We start from the raw sequence: 11,687 nt of genomic DNA, 5'->3' as shown, positions 1-11,687 counted from the left end.
ACTCAACACCATGGAGGAACACTTGTCTTACCCCAGCCCCCAACCCCACCTTAAACGCAGTCCTCTAGGTTCCAGAGGCTGCCTTGGATCACAGGGTCCTGACTCCACCCCCGGCAGGAAGTGGCGCCTAGGCAACTACATTTGGAACACACCCCCTCAGCGATTCTGGTGCAGGAACTGAGGGACCTCAGTTTGAGAAAAAAGAAAAAAAACTGAAAATTTGTAACAGAATCCCAGCGGAAGGGCTGGGGCAGGTGAGCTGCAAGGACAGACCTAAGGGGGAGGGTCTCCCTGCCTCTGCTAAACATCTCCATTCTCTTTGCTGCAGAGTCTCCCAGGATTGCACTAAGCACACGTTTGTTCCTTCGACATATAATTGTTAGAGCTCCTTCTAGCTTCATACTTTACTTTATTTTACCTTTCAGATTTTATTTAAGTAGGGATTTTAAGAAGGCTAGTTGTTTGCTATCCTGAGGGTAGTGAAACGACTGGAGTAGGATAGCAGAGGGCCTGGGCAGGCGCACTAGGATGTGTCCTCCGGAGACGGCTCGGCTCAGGGATCCAGGAGCGCTGGCCCTGGGTGAGTATCCCCACCGCGGGCTCCACTCCCCACCTCCCGCCCCCCTCCCGACCCCTCCCAGCCTGGCGTGTGCTACCCTGCGCCCCCCGTTTGCTCCCAGCCGGCTCCTCCCGCTGCCTCCACCCCCTCACACTCGGTTCCCCCTGCGTCGTCCTTGTCCCACTCAGACTTCGTTCCCGCCGCCCGGCCGGCCGCACTTCCCGCCCTCGCCTAGATCCCGGCCACCGCCGCCAGAGCCCTCATCGCCGCACTCCTCTCGCGCTCCGCCCGCGCCCCGCTCCCTCCGGGCCCCGTTCTTCGCCCAGCCCGCCGCTCTCGCTTCCCTCGCCGCCGCCGCCGCCGCCGCCGCGTCCCGGACTCGGTAGGCTCCGCGCCCTGCGGTTGAGCCTGTCCCCTGGCCCCTAAGAGCCCGCGCTCCCGGCTGACGCGGAGGCGCCGCGGTCCCTGCCGCCACCACGGCCAACACGGGTGCCACGCGCCGCCGCCGCCGCCGCCGTGCCGCCGCCGCCGCGGCCACTCGCCCGCCGCCCACCATGGCCCCGCAGCAAACAGGTAGCAGGAAGCGGAAAGCGCCCGCCCAGAGCTCGTCCTCTCAGGGCTCGGCGGCGGACGCAGAGGGGCCGCTGCTGCCTAAGAAGCAGAAGCGGCCGGCGACGCGGCGCTCGCTGGTGCAGTACCTGAAGGACCGCGAGGTGGGCGCGCGGGGCGGCGCCGGGCTGTCGGGCTCCAAGGGCGAACTGCGCGGCTACGCGGTGCAGAGGCTGCCCGAACTCTTGAGGGAGCGCGAGCTGGCCCTGGGCACGCTCAACAAGGTGTTCGCGTCGCAGTGGCTGAACGCCAGGCAGGTCGTGTGCGGCACCAAATGTAACACCCTCTTCGTGGTGGACGTGCACTCGGGGCAAATCACGCGCATCCCCCTGATGCGGGACCGGGGGCCCTGGCTGGCCCGGGCCCAGCCGAGCTGCGGCATCCACGCCATCGAGCTGAATCCCTCCAAGACGCTTCTGGCCACGGGGGGAGAGAACCCCAACAGCCTGGCCGTCTACCAGCTGCCCACCCTGGACCCCGTGTGCCTGGGCGACCGCCACGGCCATAAGGACTGGATATTCACCATCGCCTGGATGAGCGATACAGTGGCTGTGAGCGGCTCCCGCGACGGCACTGTGGCTCTATGGCGGCTGGACCCCGACATGTTCAATGGCAGCATCGCCTGGCACAATGACGCGGGGCTTCCTGTGTACGCCCACATCCGTCCGAGGGACATGGAGACCATCCCCAGGTCCAGCACCAGCCCCAGTAACCGCAAGGTGCGGGCCTTGGCCTTTAGTGGCAAGAACCAGGAGCTGGGAGCCGTGTCCCTGGACGGCTACTTCCACCTGTGGAAAGCCCGGAGCACTCTGTCCAGGCTGCTGTCCATCAGGCTGCCCTACTGCCGAGAGAACGTGTGCCTGACCTACTGCGAAGAGTTGTCCCTGTATGCAGTGGGTTCCCAGTCCCATGTCTCCTTCCTAGATCCGCGCCAACGCCAGCAGAATATCCGGCCCCTGTGCTCCCGAGAGGGCGGCACAGGGGTGCGTTCGCTGAGTTTCTACCAGCACATCATCACCGTGGGCACGGGCCATGGCTCCCTGCTCTTCTATGACATCCGTGCCCAGAAGTTCCTGGAGGAGAGGGCGTCGGGCAGCCCAGACTCCTGTCCTGGGCCCTCAGGAAGGAAGCTCAAGCTCACCTGTGGCAGAGGCTGGCTCAACCACGATGACCTGTGGGTGAACTACTTTGGCGGTATAGGGGAGTTCCCCAACGCGCTCTACACCCACTGCTACAACTGGCCTGAGATGAAGCTCTTCGTGGCTGGAGGGCCTCTCCCTTCAGGCCTGCATGGGAACTACGCAGGCCTCTGGAGCTAAGGATGGCCAGTGTGTTCTCAAAGTGCCCAGATTTACCTTCCAGTCCCCGCTCACTTTCTTCTTCACGCTGTGCTTTGTGCTTTTTAACTCACTGTGGCATTTGTCTTCTAGGTTGAAAGTGCCCAGCCTACCTGTGTTTAGTGTATTTAGGCAGAGAGAGAAAGAGAGAGACAAATCAAAGGTGATCTTTGGGCAATAGAAAGTTGGCTTTAAGATTTTTCTGTACCTCTCCCAACACCACCATGTTTTTTGCCTCCTCTTACAAAGAATTTTGTCTAATCTTTAATTGTGTTCTCTGAGTGATTGACATATGCTCTTTCTTTGGGCTGTTGTAGAGGTGGTACCCCCTACAATTCAATACTTTTTTTTTTACCAATATTTCAACAGTATGTTCAGGTCTTCTACACATTTCAGATGTATGGTATTTTGGGAAAATAATATGCTAAAAAGTATCTTTGGGGCTGGTTGGAGGAACTACCCTTCATATATATAAGAGAACAGGTATATAGCTCTGCTCTAGAAAATGCATTTTAAGATCTGGATTGCCACCATTTGGGGCCTGTTTCATTTGGATTTTGGAACCTGGTTGTTTGTTGTTTGTATATTTTTGGTACATAAAATATTTAAAAATATGTTTTCTTCGTCAAGAAATCTTAGAATGGTGTTCATCCTATTAATCACAATTTTGATTAGTAATTTTATTTTATTTTATTCAGTAAATTTTATTCAGTAAAATTTAGCCCCAGGTCCTCAGCCTTCTTGTTTAAAGCTGCTATAACACAGCCTGCTTTCCTGGGTATCATTTATGCTACAGATTTCCATAGCTAATCAAAACTGGCCTATACATGGCAGGACAATCAGGGAAGTTCTTTTGGGGGTAAACATTTCTTTAAAGTTTAGGTAACACTATCCAGGCAGCCATTTACACAGAAAGGCCCGCTGTTGTGCTCAATGTAGATGTTGTTGACAATTTTTTTTATTATATACATGGGTATTCCTTTTATTGGGATTGTGTATGTGATGGATTGCAGAAAAAATAAAACTTGTTTAGCATTTTAGCAATTAAGTACTAGGCTAAGGTTTTTTAATGCTTACATATCTATTTTTTTCTTAATTGTCTTCTAGGAATATATTTATCAAAGTCAAAATCTTCCAAGAGACCAGATGAAACTGAAACATTAGCTGTGCACACATTACTCTGTATATTTGTTTTTGAAAAGCAAACTTATGCTAGTATCATGGGTGAAAAGATGAAATAACATCTTGAATGCCTTATCAAAATATACTTGCTATAGGTTGGACAATTTGGTATCTTATGTTTTTAAGATGATTTAAAAAACTTTATTTACAAAAAAATACATGTTGTGTTTATAGCTACCTACTCACATATGCTGTGTATTTGTGTATGTCTTTGTGTTACTTCCCATGTGAAAAAAAGGCACATGTGTATACCATTTTACATATGCACATATTCCTAATATTTTAAACTATGTCTATCAAGACTTGGTCTTTAGTTTTGTTTTATTCGAGATAAGTAATACATGTACATGACCAAACAAGTCAAACTATATAAAAAGTGTAAGGTGAAAAGTAGGTCTCATACCCTAGGATCCCTGATCTCCTGCCCATAGATCACAAGCAGTATATTTTGTGTTTGTATAGTCAATACATATAGAAGCATATATGTATGTGTGTATGCAATTTTTATTTTTATTTTTTTTTTTTAATTTATTTTTGGGACAGAGAGAGACACAGCATGAACGGGGGAGGGGCAGAGAGAGAGGGAGACACAGAATCGGAAACAGGCTCCAGGCTCCGAGCCATCAGCCCAGAGCCTGACGCGGGGCTCGAACTCACAGACTGCGAGATCGTGACCTGGCTGAAGTCGGACGCTTAACCGACTGCGCCACCCAGGCGCCCCGTATGCAATTTTTATATAAGTGTGCCATTTATCACAAAATCTTAGAGATTTTTTCTTATACCTATCTACCTAATTAATTTTAATTGTATAGTATTTCCCTGTATGATTGGCACATACTTTATTCATTATACCTTTAATGAGCATGTATATTGGTTCTTATTTGCTGTAACTATAAGCTATTCTACAGTGATTACTTAGGTGCATACATTTTTGTGCACATGTGTAAGTAGATCTGCAGGATAAATTCCTAGAAATGGAATTGCTGGATCAATTTTATATTTAATAGCCATTGCCAAATTACCATCCAAAGAAGTACTACCAGATTAACCTCCCATAAATAATGTATGCATGCCTACTTCACCATACCCTTGCCAGCTGTGGGTCATCAAACTCTGTGCTCTTTGACAATCACATATCTGCTTGATCCTGATCCTTTCTAAGCCACTGTGGCTGGGTTAGATTTGTGGTCAGAGTACCAAGTAGGTTCTGAAACAGATCAAAAATATGGGGAAATGAGGGCAAACAATAAAAATACTGTCAAACCAAAGACCAAGAACACCTACAGTTCAGGTTCACATATCTGGAGATGGATTACAAAGGACTGTCTTCCTTAGATTCTTAGCTGGACCTAGTAGGGTTCTTTGGTTTATTGTACCCTTATTTCACTTGTATTCAATGCATCACGTATCAGTAAAGAAAATCCAAGAAGGAGATGATGAGAGCCTGAGCTAGAATATTTGAGGTAAGTGGAGAGGAAGGAAGTTACTAGAAAAATGAGGTGAAAATAAAATGAACCGTACTTGGTATTTCATGTGGAGGGTGAAGAAAGGCAAAGAATTTAGGTGGACTCTAAGGCTCTGGCTTGAATGTAAATGAATAGTGACAAACAAATCTAGGGACTATAAGCACAGAGGATATACGTGGATCAACTCGATTGGGGACATGTTGAATTTGAGGTGCTTATTTGACATCAGAAGAACATACCCAGTGAAGAACTGGCTATCTATCCCAGAATGTGATTTCTCACTGCTGGGAAAGTGAGTGATAGGAAATGTGGGGAAATTTTCCCTTTTGGAAGCAAGCAGAATAGAAAAACCTATCAAGGATCCTAAAAAGAAATGGAGAACAAAAATAGAGGTGGGAAGAATATAAAATAGAAGAGGATTAGTTTACTCAAATGCCATCACCTCATAAGCCTGAGATAGCAAAATATTTCTTTAATACTGAATTAAATTATAATAATTTATGATCATTTTGGAGTCTTAACCCCCATAGCAAAGGGCAGTTTTTCTCCCAGATATTCTCCCTAAATACTTACCTAGGACTTCTCATCAGTCCACTAATTAAGCTGTTTCATTGGTCAACTGCTGGTACCTTCTTGGAGAATGAAAAGTCAGACCTTATTTACAAAGCAGGACTCACAGTGATTTCTGGACCATTTAGCCTACTGGTCTGAGATATCTCCAGCACTCCCAACAGCTTCCTGGCACAGGCATCTCTGGCAGCCATTCTGAAGCCCTGGCAGCCTCAGAGAGGTGAAGTATCACCTCATCACCAGCTGCTACTAGCTCGTGTTTGAGTTCCTCCCTCAATGCCACAGGTGCGGGTCTCTGCCAGTTTTCCCAGGCTGCCAAAGGACAAAGGAAGTGTCCGGTGGAAGATGCTCCTTTCCTCAGCATCACAATCACAAGAGCACAAATACAAAGAATTAGGAGAAAGAAAGAAGAAATAATCACAGGCACAGATTTATTTGCTAGGCAGGTAAATGTAACATCTGAGTGAAAATTATCAGAAGACTAAATAACTAAACTTTTTCCAAGAATAAATTAGAAACCAGAACGGACCATTAACCCTAAAAAATTGTGAAAGCTATTTTTTTAATATGCTCTTTCCTCTAAGAAAATCACGCATTTAAGCATACAAGCATATAATAGACATGCTAGGCTTGGTGGTGTCATAAATAAATTACTTCACATTGTCAGGGAATATTTAATTTTGAGCCGATTCAGAGTATAGAGTAAATTTTACTCTTTTGTATATGAGGCCAACATAACATTAATAACAAACCTGACTAAAATTACACAAAATTAAGAGACCTGTTTTACATATATAGATAGATAAATGCAAGTTGTCTTAAAAAACACTGCATATATAATCCATCAGTGTATTAAAAAGAAACTATGCAAACCATGGCAAAGTGAAGCTAGTTCCTGGGATGCAGAGTGTTGGCTGTTAAGAAATCTATTTTTGTAATGTATCATATTAACAGGTCAAGTGAGAAGACACAGGCTCGTGCTAGTATATTCCAATAAATAATTTAATAAAACCCTACTAAAATTCTTGATAAAATTTTTCTTAAAGTATGAGGTAATATAGTCTTCTAATGGTTGTGTGTGTGTGTGTGTGTGTGTGTGTGTGTGTGTATGTGTTTCTTATTGTTTCCAATCTTAACCAGAGTCCTCTTAAATTATACAGTATCAGAGGAATTCCAATGAAAGTAAGGAATGAAGCAAGGATTCTGAAAACCACCATCAGTATTTAATATTATTATAAAAATTCTAGATACAGCAATTAGAAAAGATAGAAAAATAAAAGGTATAAATATTGGAGAAGAGAAAGCAGTTATAATTACTTGCAGATGATGTGACTGTAAAAAAAAATCATTCGAAAGAGCCAACTGAAACAATGAAATATTGTAGTAAGGTGTTCTGTTTTGAAATTAATGTATGAAACATCAATACTTTTCTATTTTACTTATTTACTTATTCAGCAAATATTTCATGAATGCTTACCCTATACCTGGCACTGTTCCAGGTGCTGGAAATACTATGGTGAACAAGATAAGCAAGCCATGCCCTCATGAGGTTTGTGGTCCACTGAGAAGGAAAGAGACAATAAACATACAAAATAGCAAAACAATGGTGTATCAGATGGTTACCAATGCTATTAAAATAAATGAGGGTAAAGGAGAAGAGGGGATAGGAATTCTGGGGGAGATGTAATTTTAATATTTTATTGAGATATAATTGACATTATATTAGTTTTCAGGTATACAACATGATTCAATTTTTGTATATACTGTGAAATGATTACTAACTCTAGTTAACACCCATCAATACACAGTTAAAATTTTTTTCTTATAATAAGAACTTTTAAGATTAACTCTCTTAGCTACTTTCAAATGTACAATACATTATTATTAACTATATTCATCATGCTATAAATTACATCCCCAGGACTTATTTGTTTTATAACTGGATGTTTGTACCTTTTGACTCCCTTCATCTATTTAACCAACCCCTCCTCCCACACCCTGTACCTCTGGCAACCACCAGTCTATTCTTTGTATCTGTGAGCACATTTTTTTTAGATTCCACCTATAAGTGCAGTCATATGGTATTTGTCTTTCTCTGTCTGACTTACTTCACTTAGCATATCCATCCATGTTGTAAATGGGATCTCCTTTTTATGGTTGAATGGTATTCCATTGTGCATATATATACCACATTTTCTTTATCCATTCATCTCTTGATGGACACTTAGGTTGTTTCCATGTCTTGGCTACTATAAATAATGCTGTGATGAACATGGGGGTGCATATATCTTTTCGAGTCAGTGCTTTCATTTCCTTTGGATAAATATCCACAGTGGAATTGCTGATTCATATGGTAATTCTATTTTTAATTCTTTGAGGAGCCTCCATACTGTTCTCCATAGTGGCGGCACCAATTTACATTCCCACCAACAGTGCATAAGGAAGGGTTCACTTTTCTCCACATCCTTGCTGACCCTGGTTATTTCTTGCCTTTGTGATAATAGCTATTCTAACAGGTGTGAAGTGATACCTCATTGCGGTTTTGATTGCATTTATGTACCTGATTATTAGTTGTGTTGAGCATCTTTTCATGTGTCTGTTGGCCATCATGTGTCTGTTTTCTTTGAGAAAATTATGTTCGGATCCTCTGACCACTTTTAATCAGATTTTTGCTGTTGAGTAGCGTGAGTTCTTTATATATTTTGGATGTGAACCCTTTATCAGATAAATGATTTGCAAACATTTTCTCCCATTCCATAGGCTGGCTTTTCATTTTGTTGATGGTTTCACTTTGCAATGCAGAGGACTTTTAGTTTGTTGTAGACTCTTTAACCCATTTGAATAGATTGCTGTGTATGATGTAAGATAGTTTCATTCTTTTGCAAGTGCTGTCCACTTTTTTCAACACCATTTACTGATAAAACTGTCTTTTCCCCATTTTACATTCTTAGTTCCTTTGTCATAAATTAATTGACCATATATGTATGGGTTTATTTCTGGCCTTTCTATTCTATTACAAAAGAGAATACGAATTAGGAATTCTGGATGAGATGCAATTTTAAATAAAGTTGTTAGTGAAAACCTGCTCAATAAGTTAACATTTCAGCTGAGATTTGAAGGAAGTGACAAAATGAGTCTTGCAGCTATATCAGAGAAGAGAGTGTGCAAGTGGAGGGAATATCAAGTACAGAGATCTGAGGTGGGACCATTCCTGGTGTGTGTTAGAGCACTAGAAAGTACACCAGTATTGTTGGAGCAGAGTGCATGAAGAAAGGGGTAGAGTCAGAGAGGTAATGGAAGACAATATCATGCAGAGATATGGAAGAAATTATGAGAATCTTGGACTTTACTTTGAATGAAATGAAAAGCCAAGGAGGGTTTTGAACAAGGGATTTATGTTTTAGAAGGAAAGCTAGATGCTGTGTTGATAATATACTATAAACTGTAGTAGGGAGAAGACAGAGAAGGAGGGGGGGGCATCAGTTAGTAGGTAACTCTAATAATCAAAATCAAAGATGATGTTGGCCATATGCAAAACTAATCAGTTTAACAATTCAGTGGAGCTTGTGGTTCAAAACAACAGACACTTCCTTATAAGGATATTCTAGAAGTGACATCAATATTATTGAAATCGAAAAACTGCATGTTAATGCTATAAGAAAGAGTGCCATGAATATCAGATCAGATATTTTGACAATGTTCTGGAAAATAGAAAATAGATAGGGTCACTCTGATAAATAAAGTTGATCAGGGTTACCATAAGCCTAAGATACAACTATCAGAATGCTGTCATTTTGATGGAAGGCAGTATTCACAGAGAGTCTCCCACAAAGATTCCATGCTATATACTTTGTCATATATCAATAGAAGGAGTGATTTTTGAAATCGCAAGCATAGTTGGAGGGCTGTCCATGGATGGGCTTGTCTAGTTGGACCTTTCTCTAAATAGTGGAATACTATACAATTGTTAAAATTCTGGAGCTCATTCTTTATGTACTGACGTGGAGAAGTAGTCTTGATAATGTTACATGAAATAAGCAAATTTCAAATCCATTTTTGTTTAAAAATAGGAGGACGAAGATAACAAGTTTACAGTATGTATAAGAATATGTACAAAAGGGTTAACTGTGTGTCTGTAAGACATAGTATATAATAGGGGACTTTCATCATATTTTACATATTTAAATAATGTTTGAACAGTCTAATATGTATTTCTTAAGCAAACAAGGGGAAAAACAATGAAGATACCTTTTGAAAGGCCTAGTTGGAGTGGGGAAGAGAAGGAGAAGACAGGAATGATCAATGGTGCTCAATGCAGCAGAAGCTAAAAAAGCTGGAGATGAGAAAAATTCATTTTTATGTCATATGGAAGTCCATGAAGGCTTTTTGCCAAAACAATTGTAATAGTGACCAACTGTATTCCCTCCAAGAAGGGATAAACAATTCAGTGTGTCTCAAAATTGACCTTAGAAACTTTTTTCCTATTAACACCTGACAGAATTGTGGTTTTCTATGTTTTTCTTCTCATCTCCTCAAAACAGTTGATTTTGGGCAAGTAGTGTGAGAATGACATAGGCACTACCTCACTGTCTACAGAATAATGATACAAATGTTCCTGACCCCAATGCAGTACATGATCCAGCACCTACCAATTTCAGGAATCCATGTTGTTCTTCAACCTTCCCTGCCATATATAAGGTATATATTTTATATATATGGTTATATTGTATATATTATATATAATGGGTTTTAATGGTATAGAATCATGTTATATAAACTATGTTATAATGATATTTATGTATAATCTCTATATAATATGTGATATAATTTATATATATAATATTCATAGCTAGAAGCTGATTTGAAGAACCTGTTACACTAGAGAAATCCAATTTTCTGGCACACTCATATTTTCCCCAAAACATTTCTCTGCTTATTATATGACCATAATTTTGGTTTGAGCCTTAATGTTTAAATGTCCATTAATCTTCCCTAGTCCCACATCCCAACTATAATTATAGTGGAGAGGAGAATTTTAGCTTTGGAATAAGCCAAGATATATTCTTACTCATTGCTATAATACTTAAATCTGTTCCCATCTCTGGTGTCCTTTACTGATAATAAGGGCAGTCGTACATTACATTAAACTATGACAAAAATGGGACTTGGTTTTCATATTTATAGGGGGCAAGGAGAAAACTAATCCCTCAGAACTTGAGAAGTTATATTGAGTGTATAGACAAAGAAAAGGAAGAAACATAATTCATAAAGTCTTTTATTCTCAGTATTAGGACTTGAGTACTACCAATACATGGGAGCATATTTAGTGCACATACCTCCCTGTTGTTAATCAGAGGACTTCTGAAATCTACACACTTTCACTTATGAAGGGCTATAATCAATGCATGAGTCTTCAATTAAATATCACAAATATTTATCATTGGGAATACAAAATAAAACAGAGATACAATACCTAAATTTGTTCATTTGTCTTGCTTTTCAGTAGGTTTTATCCAGAAATTAGTCAAAATATTGACACACAATATAATAGTTGGTTGATGTAGCTATAAACAGATGAATCAGTTCACCAAGAATCATTCAAATCAGTAATTTATACTAATGTGGACAAAACTACCAATTGAATAACTAATAATCTCTCCCAGCCCATCTAGCTGTTTTGAATTTGGCAACCTGAGAATATAATATTGTTCTGGAAAACCAAATAAATATTATATACAGAATAAGATAAAAGACTGAGATCATGGATTAAATAATTCCCTTTGTAAAAGGCAACTTCCATAAGCAAAGGGGCAGAGACATCATAGTAGGATCAGAGCCTTCTGCTGAGAAGGGACATTAGATAGAGACATATATTTGACCTTCAGGATCTCAATAGAATAATGATACTGTGTGACATGTATGTAGCAGCCAGTATTTCATCTTCACTTGCAAAGAGATTTTATG

The 11,687-nt window shown here is 41.4% G+C and overlaps 1 protein-coding gene across 1 annotated transcript; it reads left to right on the top strand.

The window, feature by feature from the left end:
* The first annotated feature begins 1,113 nt into the window (after nt 1-1,113).
* Nucleotides 1,114-2,487, top strand: LOC124513782 (DDB1- and CUL4-associated factor 12-like protein 2). Its single transcript, XM_047081784.1, has one exon. The coding sequence runs from the start codon at nt 1,114-1,116 to the stop codon at nt 2,485-2,487; it is 1,374 nt and encodes a 457-aa protein (XP_046937740.1).
* The last annotated feature ends 9,200 nt before the right edge of the window (nt 2,488-11,687 follow it).

This window comes from Lynx rufus, unplaced genomic scaffold (assembly GCF_022079265.1).
Source record: "Lynx rufus isolate CCGP_SWC_20201006 ecotype Redwood Valley unplaced genomic scaffold, mLynRuf1.p SCAF_19, whole genome shotgun sequence".
NCBI lineage: Eukaryota > Metazoa > Chordata > Mammalia > Carnivora > Felidae > Lynx > Lynx rufus.
The sequence above is the reverse complement of the archived record's forward strand: the minus strand, read 5'-3'. Positions and strand labels throughout refer to the sequence as shown.

Bases quoted from the DNA above. Each gene is read 5' to 3' on its own strand.
- LOC124513782 (XM_047081784.1), top strand. From the start codon at position 1,114: ATGGCCCCGCAGCAAACAGGTAGCAGGAAGCGGAAAGCGCCCGCCCAG.